The sequence below is a fragment of the Bos taurus genome, chromosome 15 (genome assembly GCF_002263795.3).
Source record: "Bos taurus isolate L1 Dominette 01449 registration number 42190680 breed Hereford chromosome 15, ARS-UCD2.0, whole genome shotgun sequence".
In the NCBI taxonomy this organism is placed as follows: Eukaryota; Metazoa; Chordata; class Mammalia; order Artiodactyla; family Bovidae; genus Bos; species Bos taurus.
Window position 1 is genome coordinate 77,223,055 of NC_037342.1, and position 25,534 is coordinate 77,248,588.

The window sequence follows — 25,534 nt, forward strand, 5'->3', positions numbered from 1 at the left end:
AGCGTCGTGGCCCCTTCTCTCGCAGGCCCCTCAACCTCAGCCCCAAAGAGCTCCAGACGCCCTCCACCCTTGCGAGCGACTGGTCCCGACGGGACGCGACGGGGCGCATGGGAGGACTCAGGCCTCGCACAGCGAGCTGGGAAAGGTGACCAGAAAGAGCTGAGCCCGTGTACAGAAATGGCCGTCTTGCAACTTCCTCTCATGGTTGAGACACTGGGAGGGCTCCCTGGGCCCCTCCAAGCTCTGAGCTCCGGTCCGAGCGCCGGGCTGGCTCTGGAGTGTGTTAGGACATCTTACAAATATTTGCTCAGGGCCTCCAAGGGTCAGGCGACCAGACAGGCAAAGGCCCCTGTCCTCCGGGGGCTGATTCTGGAGCAGGCGGGGTTGGTGGGGGGGGCAGGGGACACACGGAGCAGGGAGGAGGAGGCAAGCGCAATAGGAAAGGGGATTGCCCAGTTTAGGGCTGCAGCAGTGCGAGGGAGGGGGGCGCATTTGCAGTGTGAAGGGGAGCAGGGCAGGCCTCGTGGAGAAATGGAGCATGGGGTCACTGAACCACCCCTGGGAACAAATGGACGAACCAGCCAAGCAGACACCTGGGAGAAGAGCTCCAGGCGGGCGGACCAGCAAGGGGCCAGTGTGAGCAGAGCCAGGGTGGGAGGGGGAGGAGGTGAGAGGCCTGGGGAGCGGGTGGCGGACGCTGAGGAACATTGAGCATCGTGTGGAATACGGTCCTGACTCCGGGAGAATAGGAGCACCACCGCAAAGTTCATTTTCTCTTTCAGATCTGAAGTTGGGGCTCTTATCATCCCCCCGGGACAGTGGAGGAAACTGAGGCTCAGAAGGGGGTCCATGACTCAGCCAATCGAGAGACAGGCGAGGCTTAAACCAGGTCTACTGGAGACCCGGGTGGTGCCCAGGGCAGGTGCCCATGAAGTGCCAGGGGCCGGGACCAAGGAGACCAGCACCGCTGGCTGAGGCCCTCATCGCCCGGCACTAACTCGCCCCACCTCCCATGACCCTGTGAATCTAGTACCAGTACCGTTTTCAGACAAGGGTCACGGGGTGCAGCTGGCAAGGGGGCTGCCCAAGGACACACAGCTGGCCCAGGGGGTGTGTGCGGGTGGCCCTGGGGCATGTGCTTCCGCGGCTGCCTCCATCTCGAGTTTCTCCTGTGGGTGCTTTCCTACCTAAAAGTGCTCCTTAGCTCTGGCCTGTTCACAGGCTGAAGTCCAAAGCTCTGAGTTCTGTGCCGGAGTCCACCGCCCCCCTCCAACACCCTGGCCAGCCTTTCCCACCCTCCCCCACCCCAAGTGGACCAGCCCTGCCCCCACCTCCAGCCCAAAGACACTACTCAACATTCCCAGAACCTCTTTCTCAATCTCCCACGGCCTTTGCTCACAGTCCCACCCCCTTTTACACTCAAAGGCCTCCTCCATCTTTTTTTTTTTCTCCTCCATCTTTTGACGGCTCCCCTTCTCCAGGCTAAGACGCTCCCTTCCCAGGTCACACCTCCATCTCCCCCCCAACCTCCACCGCCCTGCTGAGTCTCTCCTGGCACTCTGCACCAGCTCCTGCCCACCTCCCCACTCCCTCCCACACTCCCACCGGCTCCCTGGCCCCAGGGGCTAAGCAGCAGAGATCTTCAGAGTGGCCCGATCTCCCATGCCCTGAATCTCAGCTCTCCCCCCACAACCCCCCTCCACACCCTTGTCTCCTGTTGACCAGGCCTTTCAGACGGGGAGCTCACCTCCTGGCCACATCACTCAGCCTCCGGCACCTCAAACCCACCGCCACCCACAGCGACTTCCTCCTGCTCACCACGGGCAGCACCCGCCCTGCTCGCTCAGTGAGGACAGGAGCCACTCTCCCCCACTCTGCAAGGCCCCCCCCTCTTCTGTGGAGCCCCCGACACCATCCTCTCCTATCTAGGCACCCCTGGATCCTTCCCTACCACTGGCTGTGTAGCCCCTTCCCCTCCCCGAAGCTCAGAGGCCTCGATTCTGTAGAGGTGCCAACAAGACTCAGCTGCAGCATGGTCCAGAGGGCAGAAAGAGACAATCTGTGTGAGCCTCTCCCTTGTATACAGTAGGCTTTCAATTAGTGCGCGTTTCCCTCACTGGCCTCCACAATGCTGAGTGACCCTCGTGGAGGTTAGAGTATGGCTCTAGAGACCTTGATTTCAAATCCTATCCCTGCCCTGTGTTTGCCGTGTGGCTGGGGACAAGTCACTTCTCAGAGCCTCGGTATTGTCATCTATAAAGTGGGGGCAACAGCAGGATACACCCCAGGAGGCTAAGAGAATTAGAGACCACACTGGATATGTTTCTATCTGATGCGCACACCCAGCCTCCCTCTGGAGGAGGAAGGCTCGGCCCTGTCTCCAAGGGCTCAGGATCTCTGCGGCCCTCAGTTCCTTGGAAGCTCCCGCCCCCTGGCCTTCCAAAGACTCCTTGGAAAAGCTGAGCAATGTGAGGAGCCAAGAAGCTGTCGGACGAGAGCCTTAAGAGAGCAGCCTCTCGCCCTCCTTTGCCCTGCCTGCCCTTCTCTGCTCCTCCCTGCCTGAGCAACCAGCTCTCAGGAGAAGACTGAGGAGCCCCAGGTCTGGAGTAGGGATGCTGTGGTAGGAAGAGGCTAATCAATACCAAGCTCCTGTCATGGGCCAGTGCGCTAGACGTTAACAACAAAGCGCCGGCACAGGGATCGATTTTAATAGATGAGAAATGGGCCTCAGAGCCAACCCTTATACCGCTTCAGGACGGAAAGCAGAAAGAGCCAGAATCAGGGTCGGACCAGGCTTATCTTACTCCACAGTCTGTGCTCTCAGCCCAAAGCTGCCCCAGCGTGTGTGCTGGGAGCCAGCAGGACAGGGGCCTCTGTGCCCGGTGCGTGAGTGGGACGGTGCTGAGGGGGCCGGTGAGTGAGGCGCTGACTTGATTTCCAGGCTGTGGGATTCCAGGCTAGTCTGAAGCTAGGGGTCCCTGGGCAAGCGCGAGGGGCAAGGAGTAGACAGGCCTGGACCCGGAAGGAGTTAAATGCATAAGGGGCCTGGGTGAATCAGAGGCTCCGCAGGCTGAGATGGAAATTCCCTGTGCATGGCGTGTGGTCACCCAGAAAAGGGAAACGGTGCTTTTCGGAGCAGAGGATGGCGGGGGCTCCAACCCGGGAGCAGATGCCTGCCTGGGTGGGGCTGGCGAGGGCGTCGTGACCAAGGAGGCCTGGCTTCCGGGTGGGAAGAAGGAGGCAAGGAGCCATGAAGCCAGGCCAGGCCTGGTCATTCTGTGGTGTGTCCATGGGCCTTGACAGATGAATAGGAGTTCACCGGGCCCAGAGGAAGAAAGGGCACTTGACTTGAACTGTGGGAAGCACTAGAGCCCAGGCCCAGGGGTGGGACTCAGCATGGAGAGCCCGTCTCCCCGGGCTTTTGTTGGGGACCTCTTTCCCATCCCACCCGAGGGACCCCTCCTTGCCCGGGAACCACCCATCGCCCTCTCCTGGGTCTCCCAGACTCAGTCTCCCTTCCAGAGTCCTCGCATCTTGTCACCCATCTGCCTCCCGCACAGGACTGTGGGCAGGCACCATGTCCTGGCTCCAGAGACAGCTTCTGCCTGCTGTGTTTGAGCACTGACAATCCACGGAAGAGGATTCTGACGTTCAGAGAAGTTAGGCGAAATGCAGCCCGCTGGCTGGGGCTGAGGGGGATGCGGGAGCCAGGGCTCTGCTTCAGCTGGGACTTGGTGGGAGGCATGGAGTGGGGCAGGCAGAGCCTTCTCCTGGGGCCGTGGAGGGGGACCTGGGCCGCTGATGACCAGGTCTGGCAGCTCCAAGGTCCAAGGCCTGCGTCTCCCTCAAGCTTCGGGACAGCCTGGCTTCCTGCCTTGTCCCCGGGGCTGGGAAACTTGTGTCCTCCCTGGGAAGGAGATGGGCGGATGAGATGGAGCCAGGGCCAGTCAGATGGACAGACAAGGGGACTGGGTGTCGGGAAACCCTGACTCCCGGTCCAGACACTTGCCCACTGCGTAGCCTGGGACGCGCGCCTTGCCCTCTGCGTCCCAGCATCCATTTCTGATGGAGACGGTGGGACAGGCTCTATCTGGGGATGAAAAGAACCGACCCGCTCTGCGCCATCATGAGAGAGCTTGTTCATGATTTGAAACAAGTGTTCCTTGTGCTGTCTTCTGCCTCTTCCTAGAACAATCCCCCGCTGCAGCGTGAGCCGTGGTCTCAGGCCCAGCATCCATCTGTCCCAGCTCAACTCTGCCCCGCAAGAGGGCCTGTGACCCACACCAGCCGGATGAGGGGGCTGAAGCCCATCTCACAGACAGTAGATGGCTGGGGCTTCCCACCCAGAAACAAGCCCCCTGGAAGGCCCCGGGTGCCCCCAGGCCCACTGCAGTGCCCCAGATTCCTTGCCCCCACCATCCCCCCCAGAAAAGGTCAAGGAGCTGCTGGAGCGGCTACCCTCGGGCAGGGCCGAGCAGCGTCATGGCGGCCATCAGGGCTGGAGCTTTTCCAGTCACGAAGGGGAACTGAGAACTGTGGGAATGTGCTTTGGGCAGGCCAGAGTGGGCCGGGCCCTGGTGGGAGGGGGCTGCTCCAAGAAGCCCAGGCTCATGGGGTCCTGGGTGGGGGTGAGGAGTTGAAGGGGACCCCCCCACCTCCAACCAAGAGGCTGAAGGGCCGGGGACGGGGTGTGTGGGGGTCACTGTGAGGTCCTGGCAGGTTGTCCAGAGAGAGCTGGCCGGGGCAGTGGGAGGTTGGGGAGCTGTGTGGGGAAGGAAAGAGGAAGCCGTGTGGAGCGGGGGAGGGGGCCGCGGGGGATGGAGTGGGGGCCGGGGGGCCTGGAGCCACTCTGGCCGCAGCCACTTCGCTTCTCCCGGTTTCGGTTTGTAAATAGCTGCTGGCTCCGTGCGGGCGGGATGGGTCCTGCCCCTTCTGTGGCCCGTGTCCAGGCAGGTCCAGGTCTGAGCTGCACAGGCTCCCGCCCTGGGTTTGAGGACCCTCCACCATGGGCATCGAGGCTGGCCCGGCCTTTGGCCTTGATGGGCAGGTTCTGGCGGGCCCAGTTCTGGGCAGCCCCAACCTGTGGTCACTGAGGTAATACAGCTGGGATAGAACTTGATGACTTGGCCAACACTGGGCTTATTTATAACTGGGCCTCCGTGGGCAGAAGAGCAGCTGCGGAGCCGCCAACTCAGCACTTGGGCTGACCCCAGGCACCAAGGCAGGGGACACGATGGCAGCGGCCAGGCCAGCCTCCCAGCCCCTCAGGCTGAGCACCAGGGTCTTGGGATCCTGGAGGCCTCTCTGGCTGGAACCAGTCCTTGGCCGTCCGCGATGGACAGGCCTTGAGACTGAGGAGAAGCCACTCAGGAAGTGGGCCCCTCAGAACCTCCTGGGCCGAGTGGGGTGGCTGAACTCAGTCAGTGGACCGGTCAATTCCCCCAGGGGCACCCAGGCCTCGGCCTTCCTGCAAAGAAATTCTTCCTCCAGACGTCAGATGCTGTCAGCAATCTCCACAAGCAGCCAAGTCATCTGCCCTCCCCTTCTTGCAAGAGCAGCTTGAAAACAAAACAAAACACATTCGGGGAAAAGGCAATGCCAAGTTCCCGACGCCTGGCCCTGGTGGTGGAACCTCCAGGCACCTGATGCCTGGAGAAGGCTCTGGGCCCTCCCGAGGCCCACGTGTCACGCCACACAGGCACCCACCTCCTTGCCAGACAGAGGAGAAGGGCTGGCCCTGCCCCTAGCCCTACTCGTCTTTCTCCTGAGAAAGAATGTGAGGGCGTACCAGACCCTTTCCTAACATTTGTAGGAATACAGAGGATCCGGAGATCTTTCTCCCGCTCGGAATCCTTCCGAGTCAACCTTGTCTGCCACCATTCTAGGTCTGTCCCATCCGCAGCCTGTCTCCCTAACCTGGTGCTGGCCTTTCCCGGCCTCCACACCTCAATTGGAAGTCTGGTTCCCCCAGCAGCTGTGCTCTCCCCTGCCCCTGTCTCTCCAAATCCCTCTCTGTCCAGGCCTACGCCAAGCCCCACCTTGGAGGGTCCCAGTCTCAGGGCCCATCTTGTCCTCAAAGCTGAGGCTCTTGGGATGGAAAATATCAAGGAACGTCAGAATTGGGCCTGAAATGCGTGAGGGATTTTAGACTCTGAGTACCATGATCACCTCACGTGAAAGAGGAAACCAAGGCCTGGGGTGGGTCAGGGATGGCCAGAGGCACTCAGAGAACAAAGGACAGAGCTGGGACCAGAGCTCCCGTCCCTGGACCTCGGACCCTCTGGACCACCTGCTCGGCCTCGGGCAGCCCTGCCTGGCCCCTTCCTCTTGGCAGAAGCTGTTGGGGATGGGAGGCATGGGGGCCCTGGGGTTGGGGGGTAACTCGGGCCATCTACTGCCCGGGTCGGGGCCTGGGGTGCGGGCCCACTCAGGCCCCTCTGGGCAGGGTCGGCGCGCCGCCCTGCCTGGAGCCACCCCGGCTGCAGCTGCCCCTGTTTCCACATCGGCAGCAGCAAGTCCGGCGCCTGAGAAAACAGGAAGCGCCCAGTCACCACAGGAAGCGTGTGTGCGCAGCCTCCCCGCCCCCGGGCCATTGCAAAATGCCAACAGCCCGGTTACCACAGGCACCACACCGCGGCAGCCGGGACGCTCCGCCGCCAGGTCCGCCCCGGGGGCCGGGCCGTCGGACTTCAGCCCTCACCTGCCTGGCCCCGGCCTCGGCCGATGTCCAACGAGGGCAGGGGGGCGGCCTCGAGGAGCCGGAGGCCTGGGCTTCGGGCCTCCCGCCTTCCTCTGGGTGCTCAGCCCCATCCCCCAGAGGCGGCTGAACCAGGCCCCCTCTGGCCATCGAGAAATCAGAATATGGGGTCAGGGGTCACAGAGAAGCCGCCTCTCCGGCCTAAGGGTTAGCGCGGGAGGACTATTTGATGGCCTTCGACCTGACCGGGCTCCATCCGCCAGCCTCCCGAGGCCGCGGCCTCAGAGCCCGCCACCCCCACAGCCCCTGGGAGCTGTCTGCCGTCAACCCCACACCTGCCACACCCTCTCGGCCCGGCCCCAGCCCTTCCCGACCGAGACTGAGCCCGCCCCTGGGGTCCTGCCCCCGGGCCAGCCTTGGGGGGGCCGGGAGCGGGGGTGGGAGACTCTCCTCGTCCACCCTACCTGCGCCGACTCACCTCTCCTTTACGGCTCCCGGCGCCGGGGCTCACCCTTTGGAAGGAGATGGGAGTCCCGCAGGGCCTGCACTGCTCCAGCCCCGCGGACAGCAAGGAAAAGAGAAGAGAGCAGAGCATTTCATGGCTATAATAAATCAAAGGGGGAAGTCGGAGCAGGAGAAATAAGAAACTTCCCTACCCTGGGCACAGGGACCTGCCAGGCGGCAGCCCCCGGCACCCCACGGCTTTCCCTCCTCCTCCCTGCATCCCTGGCGGGGGGGTGGGGGGCCGGATAGGGTGTCTTTTCCCCTAGGCCGAGGTACCCCACCTGCCCGGAGGTCCCCTGGGAACCCTGAAGGCCCAGGCTCAGCACTGGGCCTCAGTTTCCTCCAAATGGGCACGGGGAGATTCAACAAGGCTGTTCCTCTGAGGAGGCAAGGGCTTAGACTGCCCTACATAGACAGCTGAAGATGGGTAGGGACCCTCTGGACAAGGACCCTCAGGGCGTGAAGGGGTGGGGGGCGGGGGGGGGGTGAAGCATCTGAGAAGTCCCAGTGGGACGGCTAGGCTGGGCTGGACAAACGTCTGTGAAAGGAGACGGGAGAGTCAAAGCAAGAGGCCAAGAGGCAGGAGCACGGAGTGGAGGTGGGGAGAGCCCTAGACTGTGACAACAGGCAGGACTGTGACCTCAACTCTGTCCCTGCACTTTCTCAAACCAGACCAGGGGCCCAGGGCCTGGGGTCCACAGGGCAGGCCCCAGATACACGCAGTCACTCAAGACATCACGTCTTCTGGAGTGTCCACGCAGGTAGAAAATGAGAGTAGAAACTGATCTTTTTAAAATTGTGCGTGGGGTGGGGGAGCCCACCTTTTTAACAGGATACAAATCTGTATGAATTTTTAAGACAAGAAGAAGGAATTTCAGAAATACGTTGGCTAGTTTTGGCCCTGTTGTGAGCGACGCCTCCAGCTTCCCCTGCTGTTGGGGTATCTTTACTGGAACCCTCCTGAGAAGGCAGGCTCACTCCCCTTTACTCCAGGGGTCTCTGCTCTCACTCAGAGCAAATGCTTTGGGCCCCACCTGGGCTCCCAGCCCCCAGGGTCTCCCCGCAATATCTCCTGAACAGCTGGCAGCCTAGAGCTCAGAGTCCTAGGAGACAGCAGCAGGGCCCAGGATCCCTCTGCGCCTCTGAGATCACGCTGCTTCACTCACAACCTCGTCGGGCAGATAAGATAAGAAAGTGGCTGTGACTGTTGGAGAGTCCGGGCTGCAGAGCCAGACAGATTGGGGAGCCTGCAGTGTGTGACCCTAGGCAAGTGATCTCGCCTCTTGGAGCCTTGGTTTCCCCACTGGGGAAAGGCCTCACTTGAAAGCTGGTAATGTAGGACAAAGGAGATCATGGTCTGGGGCCTCACGGTGACCGTGTGGCCAGCAGCACACAGCGACCGCCTCCTCCCAGAAGCCCCCACTTCCTCCCTCCTTTCCCTTTCACCTGCCTGAGAACCTCTGCTCCCTGCTCTTCTCTGCACGCCCAGGGCCCCTGACCTCCCTCTGACCTGTCCTGATCTGGGAGAGTACCGGAGCTGGGGTTCCCAGCCCTACCCCAAGGCACTACATCTGTGAGGCGAGGTCCTTGGACGCTCAACTCTTGCCCTGGCAGGACTCCCCACGTCTACTCACACACTTCCTGCCCTCCCAAGATACCACCTTTCATCCCCAGACAGCCACACGGTTTGAACAACGGGTAGTGTTCACCAGGCACTCTGTGCACACCACATCTTGTAATCCTTGCAGTTGAAAGTATTCTTATCCCCATTTCACAGATGAGGAAACTGAGGCTCAGAGAGGAAGAAGGATTGGTGTGAGGTCAGCTGGCTAGAGAAGGGCAGCTCTGAGCTGAGAACTCAGTTCTCTCATCAATTAACCCAGGAGAAATCCTAAGCAAACCGTGAGGTGAAGCAGCACCTCTTTGTTTGGAAGACTTTGAGTCCTTTGGGACGTCACTGTTGCCCAGGCTCATGTGTGCGCCCATGCGAAGTAGCTTCAGTTCAGTTCAGTTGTTCAGTCGTGTCCGACTCTTTGCCACCCCATGAACTATAGCACACCAGGCTCCTCTGTCCATGGGATTCTCCAGGCAAGAGTACTGGAGTGGGTTGCCATGCCTTTCTCCAGGAGATTTTCCAGACCCAAGGAAAGAACCCATGTCTTTCACATCTGCTGCACTGGCAGGCAGGTTCTTGGTTCAGTCATGGCCTATTCCCAGTTCCCCGGCTCTGTCTCCATCCCCAGAGTCTCCTGCTTCTCCTGGTTCAGGCTGCAGTATGCCAGAGTTAGAAAAATTCCAGCCTCAGGTGACCATAAGATCAGAGATTATAAAATCCAGAAAGGTGAGCAGCCTCCTGAATCAAATGCTCCCCTGGCTCCCTGCCCTATGCATGTGCGCCTCGTAGTGGATGGAGCAGGCCCAAGGGGGCAGTGTTCCCCAGTGGTTAGAACCAGGGCCTTGCTGCCACACATTCATGGGGTCTAAATCTCAATTTTACAACCAGAGACACACCACTCCACCCCCCACTGCATAAGTTACAACCCTAATATGGAGAGAAAGATGCCTCTCCTGACCTGGAGATTTCACAGAAGGGAAATTTGCTTCTAAAGGCCAAAGGCTCAGCCCTTCTTCATGCATGGCCTCATTTAAGCCTTGTTACAGCTCTGACGAGTAGGTACTATTATTACTCCCATTTTACAGATGAAGAAACCAAGGCAAAGGAGTCTTCCCAAGGTCACATGGTCCTGCAGAGACTTGAACCTCAGGCCCATGTGACTCCAAGTCAGATGCACTTACCCTGCCCTAGACAGGTCCCCCTTCCTTTTTTTCCTAGGAATTTTCCCTACCACTGCCAGCCCACAAGTCAGAGGCCCTGAGTGGCAAAGTAAACCTCGACTGGCTGGGACTGAAGGGCTGGGCCCTGCCCAGCTGTGGTGCAGTCCCCAAATGCCTGACTGCTCTCACTCTTGGGCTGGGCTGGGCTGGTGGAGGGCCGCCTAAGCATGCAAGGGGTGCGCCCAGCTGCAGCGGGGACTCCTCTAGGCTCCAGCTGTCCTTCCTTGGGCCAACCCTGCAACTATATTGGTGTCCGACCTGCTCCTATAGGAGGGGTGTAAAGTCCTTCCCCGGGGGGTCTGCAGGGTGGGGCCAGGAAACCAAGAAGCTGGACTTGTGCTTCTTGCTTGCTTGGACCCCTTTCAAGGCCGGGGGAGAGGCCTCAGCAAATTTGTATTTGTGATTTTGTAATCTTTTTCTTAAAGAGGGCCCCCAGAGTGTACAAGCATACCCAAACCTAGCTCTGTCCCCGGGGTTGGCGGCAATACAAAGAGCTCCATTCCGCTCCCCACTTGTTTCCTGACGGCCAGCTCTGTGACTTAAGGCAGGCCCCTCAAATCCTCATCTACACAGTGGGGATCAAGCCTGGAGAGTCAGCAAGAACAGGCAGGGCCATGCGAGGAACTCAGGGTACCCCTTCTTTACAAAAGGGCCCAGATCTACAAAGGGATTTCACCAGCCTGCGCCTGTCCCATCCCCAACGGCCCTGGGGTGGGTAACTGGAGTTCCTACCCCCATTTTCCAACGGAGATGACTGAAGTTTGGAACGGAACGTGCAGGCTGGAGCCCCATCCCCCACGGCTGCAGGGGGGGCTGACCATGGCTCCGGGGAGTTGGGACCGGAGGGTGCGGGGGCGGGCTGGGCGGAGGCTGGGGGGAGGAGGCGGCGTCCCGCACTGTCTCACCGCAGGACCGACCTCGGCCCTTATCTGCTCGGGCAGCTTCCGCCCCCCGCCCAGCCCCCGCCGCAGGCCTGGCCCGCGCCTCCGCCTCCCGAGGGCCCGGCCCGGGGCGCCCCTCCCCCGCGGCCGCCCGCCCCCAGGGAGTGCCCGGGCTGCTGCCCAGCGGAGCAGAGAGGGGCCCGGCCCCCAGGTGAGCAGCCGGAAGTGATAAACAACTCCTGGGAGGGGGCATCATCGCGAGGAGGCCCTCCCTGGGGCAGCACATCCACCCCCACCCCGACGGGGGCTCCCCATCCGGGCCCCCTCGACCAAATACGGGAGGGCTACCGAGGTCCCTTAACGCCCCAGGGAGCAGGAGAGGCAGTGGCGTTGGTCTGCAAGGTGTTCTGAGGGACAGGAGCCCACCACACACACACCACACACGCGCCCGCGTGCACACACGCACGCACGCACACTCGCATCCCTGGCACAGGTGTGGGAGGGAAGAGAGACGTGGAGACACCTTAGAGAAAGTGAAATGCAAGCCACAAACTGGAGGAGACGTCTGCCTGTCTGCCAGGTCCAACTCGTGAAGGATAAACATCAAAAATACATAAAGGACTGTTGCAAATCCATGGAGAAAAAAATAAAACAAACAACAAAAAACAACCCTCGTCATGCAACAGAAAAACAGATATAAGACATGAACTGGCCTTTTTATAAAAGAAACACTTTTGTCCAATCGACATCTAAGGGATGCTCAAGCTCATTGGCAATGAGAGAAATGCAAATAAAGACCACAATAAGATGCTATTTTACACCATGTGAAGGGCAAAAATGAACGAGACTGACAGCACCAAACGTTGGAGAAGAGGTGGGGCCACGGGATCTCCAGTGCATTAGTCAGAGTGCAACTCCAGACAACCTCTGGGGAAAACAATCTGGCCTTATCTTGTAAAGCCCAGCAGATCCCCCTCCAGGCTAAAATCAAGAGAAACTTTGGCATGTGCTCCAAGAGACAGGGAACATTCAAAGCCGCACTGTCCTGAATAGCAAAAATCTAGGAAATATGCCAAATGCCCATTGACAAAGAGAATGGGTACATTACAGAGGACTCATTCACACAGTGGCACATGGCTCAGCAGTGCAAGAAAACAAGCTTCTCCCAATATTGTGAATCAATCTTAGTACCCATGAAACTGTTAATTGCTCAGTCCTGTCCGACGCTTTGTGACCCCATAGCCTGCCAGGCTCCTCTGTCCGTGGAATTCTCCAGGCAAGAATACTAGGGTAGGTAGCCATTCCCTTCTCCAGGGGATCTTCCCAACCCAGGGACTGAAGCCGGGTCTCCTGCATTGCAGGCAGATTCTGTACTGTCTGAGCCACCCAGGAAGCCCCTCGTACCCATATGGTTGAGGGAAAAAGCCAGTTCCCAGATACTTCCTATGAAGTTCAAAACCAAGCCAAACCATGTCTCTACAGCAGATGATGTGGGTCCCTTCCTTCTGCTACTTTTATTATTAGGAAATGATGTGATTACCCACCCAAAAGACTCAAGAGTAATACTGAGAATTGACCAGAACCAGTAAGAAAATGTGGTTGGCTTACCAGTTATCAAAGGAGTGCATAAAAATCATTTGCCTTCCTGTGCACTACATTTAAAATGTAACATGAAATACATTCTTTTAACTACCTGCAAAATGTAAAGTATTTAAAAGTAAGCTTATCAAAGCAGGAGGAGAAGGGGATAACACAGGATGAGATGGTGGGATGGCATCACCAACTTGATGGACATGAGTTTGAGCAAGCTCCAGGAGATGGTGAAGGACAGCGTGCTGCAGTCCGTGGGGCTGCAAAGAGCTGGACACGACTGAGCAACTGAAATGAACTGAAGTTTATTAAGAGTTAGGCAGGACCTATATGAGAACAACTTTAAAAAAAAAAAAAAACAAAATTCTGAATAATGTAAAAGAAAACAGCTCTTTTTCTTATTAAAAAAAAAAAAAGAAGCAGATTGGACAGAATATTGTATTGCCTGTCATGTTTATTTATTTTTTCTTTTTTTTCATGTTTATTAAAAATAAGGAAAGAATTGTTAAAACTCAGGTTCCCCCAAGAAGGAAGCAGAGATATGGGATTTGAACGGGGTAACACGCAAGGAAATCTATGAATAAACGTGAATTAAATGGGGTGATTCAGGAGACTCCGCCTCCCAATGCTGGGACTGTGGGTTCAATCCCTGGTCGGGAAACTGAGATCCTCTACGCCTGAACTAAGGTCCTACTTGCCACAACTAAGACCTGGCACCGCCAAATAAATAAATATATATATATATTTAAAAATACATAAATAAAAGAGAGCCCTGCAAAGTCTCAGAACACAGTGTGTAGCGCACAGGAATTTTATCCCATTCTGTGCTCCTGAGGCAGGAGAGGGGGAAAGGGAGACATTAAATTGATTTGGACAGACTTCTCCTCAGGGTTATTGGCAAGAGCTTGTATTTCTTTCCAGAAGCCCACAGTGGGGCGAGGCTGAGGAGGGTGGTGGGTGGAGAAGCCCTGTGTATTCAGGGGACAGGTCTCCGGGCTCCAAAGACACGACCACTGACGGCCTGGACAGACCCAGAAGGCTTCAGAGAGGCGGCGGCCTTGTAAACAGGCTGGATTCCAATCGACAGAGACCAGAGACAGTGGAAGGGGCTGGAAGGGGCTGGAAGGGGAAGGCCAAGCCAGGCCTGCCGGGGTGGGATATAGGCACACGGGGGCAGTAAAGGCAGGGAGGCCACACCGAAAGGAGTGAGGCAGGGCTGCACTCCGCCGGGGAGGGAGGGAGCCTACCCACAGGGAGCGCCATCAGTGGAGTCACTGGGGCACTGCCAGCCAGGCTTGGAGATTCAGAGGAGACAGCTCCCCAGAAACTCACGGGGAGCTAAGGCTGCCCTGGGAAGAGCAAGTTGAGACAGTTAGGGTCGCAGGTTCCAGAAGGGCACGTCCAGTGTGGAGAGGCAGAGCCGGAGGCCATGGTAAGAGCAGCGGGGCCCCAGGTGAGCCCTGGGCTCCACCTCACCCCACCCTGGGCCCTTCTCCAAGCGACTGCTGCCTCCCTGCAGGCCCCCACGGAAAGCCCAGAGAAGGCCGGCTCTCTCACAGAGGCCACGCTCTGGAAGCAGAAGGAAGGTGTCCGGCCTCGGGCCTCCAGCCTGGACTGCCAAAGGAGGAGAGGGTTGGCGGGGCCTGGGCAGTGCCGGCCATCGCCCGATGAGGAGCAGCCCCACCTTCCAGAAGTAAGGGGGCTGAGGCTGCTGAGAAAGGCCCCCCGGTAAAGGTAGCAGAGCCAGGAACAATGTGTTAGTCAGACCCTGGGCAACTCAGTGAAATCAGAGAAATTGGTCTGCGCCACCCCCACCCCTACCCCGAGTGCCAGATGTCTCCCAACCACAAAGAAAGCAGTGTCCAGGCTCACCTTGCCCTGCTGGAGTGTGCCGGCCCAGTGCCGTGACCCAGGCAGTCCCTGAAGCCTCCAAACCGATTGATAAATGTGTTGGAAGCCATTCATCTGTGCTCAGCAAGGAGAGGAGGGCATGGGCCCCACCCTGTGTCATCCTCTGTTCATTACTGTAATACCTTCTTTTTTATATATGTATGTTTTTAAAATTTTTCTCTTTTTAAAATTTAATTAATTTGGCTGTGCCTCGTCTTACTTGCAGCACACAGGATCTTTGATCTTCATTGTGGCCTGCAGGATTCTTTTTTTTAAAACACTTTTATTTATTTACTTATTGGCTGTCCTGGGTCTTCGTTCCTGCATGGGGGTTTTCTCTAGTTGAGGCCAGCGGGGGCTACTCTCTAGCTGCAGTTCATTGTCGTGGCGTCTCTTCTTGTGGAGCACAGGCTCAAGGCGCCCACGGGCTTCAGTATTTGTGGGGTGTGGGCTCGGTAGTTGTGGATCCCGGACTCCACAGCACAGGCACCGGGGCTTAGCTGCTCCACTGCATGTGGAATCTTTCTGGATCAGGGATCGAACCTGTGTCTCCTGCATTGACAGGTAGATTCTTTACCACTGAACCACCAGGGAAGCCCCAGCATGCAGATCTTTAGCTGTGGCATGCGAACTCTTAGCTACAGCCTGTGGGCTTAGTTCCCCGACCAGGGATCAAACCCATGCCCCCTGCATTGGAAGCGTGGGTCTCAACCCACTGCCTGGGAAGATGTGATTTTCTCTAGTTTTTATTTAGACTTCCCTGGTAGCTCAGACAGTAAAGCGTCTGTCTACAATGTGGGAGACCCGGGTTCAAGCCCTAGGTTGGGAAGATCCCCTGGAGAAGGAAATGGCAACCTACTCCAGGACTATTGCCTGGAAAATCCCATGGACAGAGGAGCCTCACAATTATACATGGGCTTATATATATATATATCTCAATACCTTTAATCATCCTCCTTGTCATGAGTTTAAACTAGTGGATATATTTAAAGATATTTCTACATTTCTCTTTTCTTACTCATCCACATCCAGAAACCCCTGGCAGATCTAACTCAACATTTTTAACAGCCACACTTTGGTTCCCCCACTGAACTCTACCTGGGCTCTTCTGGCTCATGACCATTTTCCAGTCTCATCCCAACCCCCAATACATTAGGGAGTCTAATGATGGAAATTCCGGCCCGAGTGAGAGAAAAGGGCAGAGAGAAGGCAGCATGTGGTGTTTCTAGCCGGGTCTTGCCCATCCCCTTACTGGCGGCCAGCAGTCCTCAGCTCCTAGTGGCGGGAATGCTGACTGTGTTATTGTGAAATCATTTGTATATTGTGAAGTGCTTTGCATGTGATGGAGTGATTTGCATAGGGCAATGGGGAGGGCATCTTAGAGATCCCAAAGCAGCATCCCTGAGTGTCCTCCTCCCTTTACAAAGTAAGTTGGGGCTTCCACTTCAGAACTCAGGAAGCGGAACAGGAGGGCGCCCCAGCAGAACTAAGGGCCTGGTGGATGAGGCAGACAGGACTTTCAGAGGAAAGCTGATCCGCTGTGTAGTTGGGGGTCTAGGAAGGGCGAACGTGGGCGAGTGCCGTAGAACAGGGCAACTGGTGTAGGTGTAGCACGTGACAGCCCTGTGCTGTCGGAGCCCTGGTAACAGAGTGACACATGACGGATGAGGACCCGCCGCAGGAGCAGATGAGGGTCAGAGGCTCGGAGACTCCCACCCCGGACACAGTCTCTACCCAAGGGGGCACCCAAGCGCCCCTTTCCTGGTATTATATGGTCCTGGCAGATTCCCCAAGAAGAATGCAAAAGTGGAAATGCCAAACCAGATTCCCATGATCCTGCAAGTGAGAGGTGCTCTCACATGCTCTGGGTCCAGGGACACCCAGGTTTGAATCGGGCTTCTGCCATCTGTGCCACCCTGCGCTAACAGTCCCCACCTTAACGGGACAGACCCGAGGATTCAGTGAAGACAGTACGAACAGAGTGAATGGCACGTCATCGACGTTCAGTTAAACTGCAATTATAATAATAATTATGCTAGTTTGCTGCCCTCGTCTAAAGTGACGGAAGCACAGAGTCTCTGCTCCCCAAGGTTTGAAGTTTACCGGGCAGCAACGTCGGGCCACCGTGCATTGGACTCCAAAGGGTTACAAGCCCTGGAGACAAAAGGCTTGAGGTTCCCAGTGAAAAACCAAAGCATAAAAATAATTCGATGAGTAAGAATAAAATTCCCTCTTCTGAGGTTCCCGGGGCTAGGCCCCTCCCTGTGGCAGGAACTTCCCCTTTCCCTGGCTCATGGAGGAGCCAGGCCCGGCTGACTCAGAGCAGGAGCGCGGCAGCCGTCCCCCGCCCTGCACACCCGGACCCCGGCCCGGGGCGGCGCCGTCCTGCGGCCGAGCGCGCCCCCGTGCGGCCGCGGCCAGCACCGCCGCCCGAGAGAGGAAGCGGCGGCCGGGCCCCGCAAGCCCAAGTGCCCCGGCCGCTCGCGGTCCCCGCGGGGGCCGCTGCCTCCTCTCTCGCGCAGCCAGGCCGAGCCGGGCGCCCACGGGGCTCCCACTTCCGCCCGACGCTCCCCGCCGCTGTCCCCGGTCCGGCCCGAGCGGAAGTGCGCCAGCCTCCTGGGTCCCCCATAGCCTCGAGGCGGAAGCGCGCCCCTTTACCGCCGCTCCCCCCGCGACCCCGCGGCGCGCGGCGCGCCGGGTTCCGGACAGGTCCCGTGTGACGTGGCCGCGCGCTGGGGGCGGCTCCGGGCCCGGGTGGAGGGGGGCGCCGGGCCGGGCGGGGCAGAGCCGGGGCGGGGCGCGGTGCCGCAGCTGGATGGCCGGGGCCGCCCGGAGCGCCGCCGCCGCCGCACGGTGAGTGACCGCCCGACGCCCGGGGCCCGAGTCCCGGACAGGGCGGACTCTGCCGATCCCCTTGTCCAGGTCAGACCTGGGCCTCTCGCCCGGGAGTTAAAACTTCCTTGGGCTCTTCTCCTCTGTCTCCCCACGCGTCGTCCCCATCTCTCCCCGCTCCGCATCCGTCTTTGGCTCTCCCCCTCTTCACTCTGCCGCTCTTGCTTCCCCCGTTCTCTCTTCTCTCTGACTCTCTTCGGTAGCCCTGTCTCCTGTTCCACACCTGGGGCCCCCTCACCTCTAACCGTGACCCGCCTCTGCCTCCCAAGCCCGGCCCAAGCCCGGCCTCCTGGCCGCAGTCCCGCCTTTGGTCCCCAGTGGAGCCCAGTGGGTTTCATCAGGGTCCCGTTAAGGCCTGGAGATCCCAGACCCTAGCGTCTCTTCCAGCTGCTTTCCCTTCCTCCCATCTCCATGAGGAGATGAGGAAACTGAGGCAAAGACATCACCGGCTCAAGGTCACAGACGGCCTGAGGCTGGGAAGACCACATTTAAACCTCACGCCCGAGTTTCCAGGTTGAACTTCCCTCTTGGTTGACTCACATCCAGATCCTGTGATCTGCTCGCTGGGTACACTCCGGCTGCCCCTTAACACGAGGAGGGCTCTCTGTATCTTCACCATGCCAGGCAGGCTCACCCAACGGGCAAATTCATCTCACCCTCACGACCAAGTGAGGGAGGCCATACTGATCTTCCTCGGAAGAGGAGGAGACTAAGGGCTCAGAGAAGGGCTTTAGGGACTTGTCCGCAGTCAGGCGAGGAGGGCACGGCAGCCCACTCCAGTATTCTTGCCTGGAGAATCCCCATGGACAGAGGAGCCTGGCAGGCTACAGTCCACGGGGCCGCAGAGAGTTGACAGGGCTGAGCGACTGAGCACACAGCACCGCAAGCCCAGCAGCTTTAAGCGTGGAGCACAAGGTTAAGGGTGGGTCTTGGATGCCCGTGCCCCGTGCATCTGGGAGGCCTCTCGTCACTGAAGGAGCCTCTCTCTTCGGTCTCACCTCACCTCCTGCCTGTCTCCGGGCCCCGGGGTATTAGACTCATTTCCTAGGAAGAAGCCCTGATGGTCTTGACCTAGCCCAGCTGCTTGGCTTCCGCCACCTGCGCTTCCTAAGCTCGTCCCGTCAAGCTAGACAATGCTGCCGCCGGCCACGCTTCTGGGGGTATCCTCACTAGGGCGCATCCTGGCAGTCAGGCTTTCTCCCTTGGCAGCCAGACACCCTGATGGGGCGGGCCTGCCGGTGGCTGAAGGGAACTCAGCCAGCGCCTCACCCTGTCATTAAGGAAAGTTTAGCCCTAGGCGGACAGGCTGACACAAAGTCTGGAACTGGCTCCCAAGGAAAAAAAAAAGTGTGGTCCTTGGAAGTGGGGTGTGGAGGAGCAGAGCCCCATTGCTCCGTGCACCCCTCACAGGGGTCCTTGGAGGCCCTGGGGGAGGCAGGCAGGAGGGCGGGTGCCGTGGCCGCAGGGAGCGCGGGGAGGGTCCAGGTGCCACGTTTTCTAAGCAGGTGCGCGGCCAAGGGTGGCCGCTCACGCAAGCGGCCTTTGTGTGTTTTTTCAGCACGTGGCATGCCTGGATGTCCCTGCCCCGGCATCGGCATGGCGGGACAGAGGCTCCTCTTCCTTGCGGCTCTTGCCCTGGAGCTCCTGGGAGGGGCTGGGGGCTCCCAGCAGGCCCTCCGGAGCCGGGGGGTGGCAGCGGCCTGTCGCCTGGACAGTAAGGAGAGCGAGTCCTGGGGGGCCCTGCTGAGTGGAGAGAGGCTGGAGACGTGGATCTGCTCCCTCCTGGGCTCACTCATGGTGGGGCTCAGTGGGGTCTTCCCACTGCTTGTCATTCCCTTGGAGATGGGGACCACGTTGCGCTCAGAAGGTAAATGATCACCTCTCCGGCACCCAGGGGGCAGCAGGTGACCCGGGGACGACAGGTGACCCAGGGGCGGCAGGTGACCGGGGAACCATGCCGCTGCCCTTCGTGGGAGAGCCGGGTCTCGTCCCAGGCGGCAGCATGTCTGAGGTAGAGGGCTGGACCGAGTACAGTTCTTCCCCGCGGTCCAGTGAGCCGGGGTGCGCCAGCTTATTTGTTCATCCATTTGTGCACCTGTTTATTCTGAAAGATGAACATCAGCGAACGTTCACTGCGAAGCAAGAGGCAAGGCTGGAAATAGGACGCCAGGCTGCCTGGGGTTCAAAGCCTGGCTGTGCCACTTGGGGTAGTATTGCGTGAGTTCCTTAACTTGGCTCTGCCTCAAGGTCCCAACCTTAAAAACGGGGATAATAACAGTATAAACTTCATAGATGTTTTTGTGACGATTAAATGAACTAATATCAGTAAAGCGATTGGAAGAGTGCCCAGCCACTGAAAAGCCTGGGGGATATCGTCCACCCTGGCTTCCAGACCTGGGAGGGGGGCGTTCTTGAACACAAGTGGACCTGCCTCCCCTGAGTGTCACCTTGTACCGTATTTAGCGAGTGAGGAGTGGGTTTGGGATCTTACTGAGACGTGAGGTGGTGGTACTGGTGGGGCAGGTGGGATGATGCAGGAGAAGACGGTTGCTATTCAGCCCGTCTTGATGTTATACCTCTGGGGTAATACATGAAATGCTGTATGCAGACCTGATGAGCAGTGGGACTAGGTGTCACCTCTGGCCAGAGTTTCCTTGCTGTCTCAACCATGCTTAGGCGTGGACTGTGCAGGCTTACGTCCTGGGCTCCAACCACAGCGAGGCTGGCTTCATGTGGCAGGTGGTGCCACGGTGACCCCTACAAGGGTAGGGGTGGTGGGCCCAACACACCACATAAATTAAGCAGTTAACTTGAAAAAAAAAGACTGTCCACCGCTGGGAAGGGGCTCCATGTTCACCAGCCAGTGCCCCGTAAAAAGCGCCACCTCTTGCTTCAGCCCCACTTCAGCGTGCAAAAGGGTACTCAGACCCAGAGCCCCCAGGGCGGCCTTCCCTGGAACATGGAGAGGCTGGCAGCCCGCCTCCTCTGGGGAGGGCACCCGGGAGGTGGGCGCAGGCATGGCAGAGGGCTTTCCTTGGCTTCCTCTTCCTGCCGTGTGCGTGTGTCCACAGTGACGTTCTGTGGTGAAAGAGAAACAGGACCAGATGGGGAGCCCTAAAGATGCAGGTGGCTGTCGCCCCCAGCCAGGACAACGCCATGGAAGTTCTGGACCAGCCCTGGGAATCTCTGAAGCGAGGGTCCCCCGGGGACTTGTGCTGCCTGCCAGGCTTAGGAACCATTCATTCAGCAGATGGACATGCACACAGCCGTGCCGGGCCCTGGGCTGAGGGCTGGCACCGCAGCTGTGAACACAGCCCTCTTCAGGCCCGGCGCTCCTGACCTTCTCATGGCATCCCTGCGGGGTCAGCCTAGGGAGGACTTGGATTGTTAGCTCCATTTTACAAATGGGGACGCACGGGCACAAAGGAGTTCTTCTAGGAGCCCAAGGTCGCACAGCATGGAAGCAGTAGCTACCCTGGGATCATACGCCCACCACCAAGCCACCTTTTCCCTCTGGGCCTCAGTTTGTCTACTGAACGAAGGGCCCCTTTAGGGCACTTCCAACTCTGGGTATTCTAAGTCTGCACAGGTTGTCAGATCTCTGCCACTTCGCTGAGAGTATCAGTGGCCGAGAAGAGAAAAACTCCTCTTTAATAAGCATTTCTTACACATGTTGTCATTTAATTTCATCAAGATCACTCACTGTCAGATAGATACAATTGTCCCCAGTTTACAGATGATGAGACTGAGCCCTGGAAGTAGTCTGCCCAGACTTACCAGCTGCTGGCTTTGGGGGCTGGGGCTTGTCCACTCTCTTAGCCCTGGAGCAGTAGTGGCTCCACGCGTGCCCTGCAGGACGTGGTGAATTCCTGCTGAACACCAGCCCCTGGAGGGGCTGGAGGCTGGGGGCCCGGGGAGGCCAGCAGCCCACGTCCAGCCGTCCAGAGACTTGCAGTCTGGTTGGGATCACACCAGGAGCCCAGTAAGCTGGGTGGGGAAGGGGTCAGGCCAGGGACTCTGGCCTCTGTTCCCAGGTCCCACATCTCTGCCTTGTAGCTGGGGCACGGCGCTTGAAACAGCTGCTCAGCTTTGCCTTGGGGGGACTTCTGGGCAACGTGTTTCTCCACCTGCTCCCCGAGGCGTGGGCCTACACGAACAGCGCCAGCTCTGGTGAGTGAGGCCACAGGCTGGGGGGGCCAGGAGGGTGGTGGGCAGTGGGTGGAGCTGGTGCCCAGGCCCAGGAATGACCTAGGCCGTGCCCACTCTGAAGAATGACTGGGAGAGGGGTTCCTGGACCTCTGTCACGGTCCCAGTGCCCCCGTTCCAATTGGGGGAGGGGGGCCCACCCCGGATCTGTGGCCCTGGCTTGTCAGTGCTGCCCCCTGCAGGTGGTGAGAGGCAGAGCCTGCAGCAGCAACAGCAGCTGGGACTGTGGGTCATTGCTGGCTTCCTGACCTTCCTGGTGTTGGAGAAGTTGTTCTTCGACAGCAAAGGGAAGGAGGAGACCAGCCAGGTGAGCCCCAAACTCCAGAGCCTACACAGGTCAGCCTTCATTCTGTGGTGGTACTAGGGCCTGGAGGCCCAGGTTTTGAGTCAGTTCAGTTCAGTTCAGTCCCTCAGTCGTGTCCAACTCTTCGCGACCCCATGGACTGCAGCATGCCAGGCCTCCCTGTCCATCACCAACTCCCGGAGTTTACTCAGACCCATGTCCATTGAGTTGGTGATGCCATCCAGCCATCTCATCTGTTGTCCCCTTCTCCTCCCGCCCTCAGTCTTTCCCAGTATCAGGGTCTTTTCCAGTGAGTCAGTTCTTCACATCAGGTGGCCAAAGTATTGGAGTTTCAGCATCAGCCCTTCCAGTGAATATTCAGGTTTTGAGTCAAGCCCTAAAAAGAGTCTCTCGGCCCTTTCCTGGGAGCTCTGGGAGGTTGGGCCAGCTTGTCTGGAAGGATCCGGGCCCAGCCCCTGCCATGACTTGTCTCCATGGATAATGGTGACAGCAGTGTGGAAAGCAGAGGGCTTGCTGGGTCTGGGGTCACCCGGCTGGTTGAGCAGCGAAGTCCAGCCGGATAAAAGCGGTGTCCCCTGTCTCCCTCCCTTTGTTTACCCTGGCCGAGTGGGGGGCATCTAATGTCACCTCTCCCCCCTTCTCCTGGCCCTAGGCCCCCAGCAAAGACCCCGCAGCTGCTGCCGCGCTCAATGGAGGCCACTATCTGGCCCAGCCGGCTGCAGAGCCCGGCCCGAGCGCCGTGGTCCGGAACATCAAAGTGAGTGGCCCGCTCGGGCCCTGCCCCCCACAGCCGCCCCACCCCGAGTAGCCGGCCTGGCTCAGGCCCACCTGCCTGGCTCAGCCCAACCCTGTCCCTCCTCACCCAGGTCAGTGGCTATCTCAACCTGCTGGCCAACACCATAGACAACTTCACCCACGGGCTGGCCGTGGCCGCCAGCTTCCTAGTGAGCAAGAAGGTGAGTGAGGCTGGGGTGGGGGCGGGGGCGCAGGCCATCGCGACAGGCATGCAGGGCCCACATTGACCAGGAGGCCCTGCCTCCAGTCACTTCCTCCACGCTCCCTGCACCCAGCACCTTACCCCAGCCTCCTTACTGCGAACACTCCTCGGGACCACGGGCCTCAGCCAAGCTGCTAGACTCAGCCCCTTCCTGCTTCTACGTGCCTCTCCCCACTCCTGCTCCCTCTGCCTCTGTGCTTGGGCCCCGAGGTCTGTCTGCCCTTGAACTGGCCCACCTTGTCCCCCTCTGGTGGCTTCCTCCTCCCTGCTGCCTCTGCTTGGAGTGTTCTTTCTACCACTCTCATCCTTCAGGCCTCCGTTCCAAAAGCACTTTCTCAAAGACGCCTCTGCTGACCCCTCATCTGTCAGGCCCCTCGTGTCCCATGGCCCCTGTCAAGGCGTGTGGTCACACGGCTCTTTCTGTGTTTACTCAGTCCTTGCCTCTCCCCCCCAGACTGGGAGCTTCTTGAGGGCGGATTCCTGGTCTGTTTTATTCGCTGCTGTATTTCTAGTAGCCAAACAGTGTCCAGCCAGGGCACCCAGAGCAGATACTGGTAGGATGAGCGGACAGCTGGGTACCCTCAACAAAGACCCCCACACACACTCCCCTCCCTGCAGATCGGGCTCCTGACCACCATGGCCATCCTCCTGCATGAGATCCCCCATGAGGTGAGTGCCACAGGGTCCCCATGATCAGCCATGTGGGTGTGCAGCTGGTGGGGGGTACTTTGGTTGGGACTGCCCAGCAATGGTTGGCTTGGGGGGCTGCACCAGAGACCTGGGGCTACTCAGCCTACTCAGACTACAGCCACCATTGCAGCCATGCTCCAGCCTCCTCAGGACTGGGGGCCCAGCAGAGGGGTTGTGGGCCGAGGGTCCCAGCGATGGGGCTGCTGCTGGGGGCTCGGTGCACCCATCCACACCTGAGATGCTCAGGGCGTCTGGCCCCACCGGGGCCCAGAGTGATCGTCTGGACCTCCCCTCAGGTGGGCGACTTTGCCATCTTGCTCCGGGCCGGCTTTGACCGATGGAGCGCAGCCAAGCTGCAGCTCTCGACGGCACTGGGGGGCCTGCTGGGCGCCTGCTTCGCCATCTGTGCGCAATCCCCCAAGGGAGTAGGTACGGGCGTGGGGGTGGTGGCGGTCCGCAGAGGGGCCCTGGCCGAAGGGCACGGCCGCCCTGACCCGGGTATCCGAGCCCGGCTCTGCTCGGGTCCACCCCGCGGGATGGGGGGTGGTCGGTACACGTGGCCGCCCAGCCCCCCCCAGCCAGTCAGGGCTCCTCCCCCTGCTACAGAGGAGACGGTGGCCTGGATCCTGCCCTTCACCTCCGGTGGCTTTCTCTACATCGCCCTGGTGAACGTGCTGCCCGATCTCTTGGAGGAAGACGACCCGTGGTGAGCTGCCCGCCGGCACTGCCATTGGCAGGCCCCTGCCCGCTGCCCGTCGGCCCATGCGGCCCCCTGAGCCCCGGCCCTCTCGCCCGCAGGCGCTCCCTGCAGCAGGTGCTTCTGCTTTGTGCGGGCATCGTGGTGATGGTGCTGTTCTCGGTCTTCGTGGAGTGACTGTCTCGGCGCCCCACTCCTGCACAGCAATAAGAGACTCGGATTCACTCTGTGACCATGTGTGTGTATGAGTGAATATGCGTGTGTCAGAGAGCGAGTGCACCTCCAACCCAACAAGAGGGTGGTGTGTGTGTGTGTGATGTGCACATGTGACCAGAGGTGTGTGCGAGGCCGACACTGTGATCCCTGACGCCCGGGCCCGCCCACTGGTCTTCTCCCCCTGCCACCCTGGGGGCTTGCACCACCGGAGTCAGCAGTAAGGCACGGGAGTGGCGGTCCCGAGCAGAGGCCTCTGTGCGTGATGCTGGGAAGAGTGAGCCGCCCAAGGAGCCAGGCCTGCAGCGAGCCCCAAAGCTGTCCCCGCCGAGGCCTCCGTGGCCCTGGGCCTTGGGGGTAAGCCCCTGGGGGCGTGCACCCGGCTCCGAGCAGCCAGGGACCAAGGCTGGGGCACCTTTTCTCGGCCGTGGCCTGGTCCTCCCTTCACCAGCTCTGAGGCCAAAGAGAGGAGAGGCGGGTGCTTCGCCCCCGGCTCCACTCAGCGCTGCCGGCCCTACTGCACCCAGCGCGGAGCTGGGAGATGCTTTCTAAGACCTTTTCCCCGTCAGCCCTGGGCCGGCTCCTGTCCCCCCCACCGCTGCGAATGCTCCCTGGCAGTGCCGGCAGCTCTTGCCACCTCCAGCTGCCAAACGGCAGCCAGCAGGGCAGCGAGCGGCCCTGGGCCAGTGTCCTCCCCGTCCGCTCGGGTGCTCCTGCCAGCCCGGGGTCCGGAAGACACTCTGGGGGCAGGAAGACAGGAAACGGTGGCCGCCTGCCCCCGACGCGGGCCCCCTTCCCCAGCCACCGCGGGTGGGGCTGGGCGGGGGCGGTGAGGGCTCCACGTTGTCAGCACTCAGGAATGTGCTCTGGGAGAATGCTGAAGCCATAATCCCCAGCTATTTCCCTTGGCCGACACCCAGGTACTCAGCTGGCCCGCTCCACAGCCAGGCTCCAGCCTCGTGGGGAGGAGTCGCCGTCAGGAGGGGCTGATCGATTTTATAGCAGTTTTGCTGTGGTTCCGTTTGTATCTGTAAATAACTTGTATAGATGAGATGCAAATAAATATACACGAACTGGCTGCCTCTGTTCTGCACACGAAAGCCGGGCACCCCGTGTCCCCGCCAGGTTGGCTGTTCTG

The 25,534-nt window shown here is 59.4% G+C and overlaps 2 protein-coding genes across 4 annotated transcripts; one reads left to right on the top strand and one right to left on the bottom strand.

The window, feature by feature from the left end:
* Positions 1 to 2,647: 2,647 nt before the first annotated feature.
* On the bottom strand, positions 2,648 to 10,920 carry LOC132342368 (uncharacterized). The gene is made up of 3 exons (XM_059875170.1): positions 10,769 to 10,920; positions 7,176 to 7,299; positions 2,648 to 3,907 (listed from the first exon to the last, which is right to left on the bottom strand). The coding sequence occupies exons 1-3, from the start codon at positions 10,855 to 10,857 to the stop codon at positions 3,392 to 3,394; spliced, it is 729 nt and encodes a 242-aa protein (XP_059731153.1). The 5' UTR covers positions 10,858 to 10,920; the 3' UTR covers positions 2,648 to 3,391.
* A 6,260-nt stretch (positions 10,921 to 17,180) lies between these two features.
* Positions 17,181 to 25,474, top strand: SLC39A13 (solute carrier family 39 member 13). Of its 3 annotated transcripts, none has more exons than XM_005216506.5 (10): positions 17,181 to 17,250; positions 18,848 to 19,156; positions 21,346 to 21,459; positions 21,678 to 21,802; positions 22,452 to 22,556; positions 22,666 to 22,755; positions 23,415 to 23,465; positions 23,783 to 23,915; positions 24,093 to 24,192; positions 24,285 to 25,474. In XM_005216506.5, exons 2-10 carry the CDS (start codon positions 18,856 to 18,858, stop codon positions 24,358 to 24,360), a joined length of 1,095 nt encoding a protein of 364 aa, XP_005216563.1. In that variant the 5' UTR covers positions 17,181 to 17,250; positions 18,848 to 18,855; the 3' UTR covers positions 24,361 to 25,474. The 3 variants fall into 3 exon arrangements, with proteins under 3 accessions (XP_005216563.1, XP_005216565.1, NP_001091601.1); XM_005216508.5 differs by having other exon boundaries at positions 23,783 to 23,911; NM_001098132.1 differs by having other exon boundaries at positions 17,204 to 17,250; positions 23,783 to 24,192.
* Positions 25,475 to 25,534: the final 60 nt, after the last annotated feature.

Bases quoted from the DNA above. Each gene is read 5' to 3' on its own strand.
- LOC132342368 (XM_059875170.1), bottom strand. From the start codon at position 10,857: ATGGTCAGCCCCCCCTGCAGCCGTGGGGGATGGGGCTCCAGCCTGCAC. The intron at 7,300-10,768 runs GTAGGAACTCCA...GATTTATTATAG, and splicing joins ATCTCCGTTGGAAAATGGGG to CCATGAAATGCTCTGCTCTC. The intron at 3,908-7,175 runs GTGAGTCGGCGC...TCTCCTTCCCAG, and splicing joins CCGGGAGCCGTAAAGGAGAG to GGAGGACACAAGTTTCCCAG.
- SLC39A13 (NM_001098132.1), top strand. From the start codon at position 18,856: ATGCCTGGATGTCCCTGCCCCGGCATCGGCATGGCGGGACAGAGGCTC. The intron at 21,460-21,677 runs GTGAGTGAGGCC...TGCCCCCTGCAG, and splicing joins CACGAACAGCGCCAGCTCTG to GTGGTGAGAGGCAGAGCCTG. The intron at 21,803-22,451 runs GTGAGCCCCAAA...TCCTGGCCCTAG, and splicing joins GGAAGGAGGAGACCAGCCAG to GCCCCCAGCAAAGACCCCGC.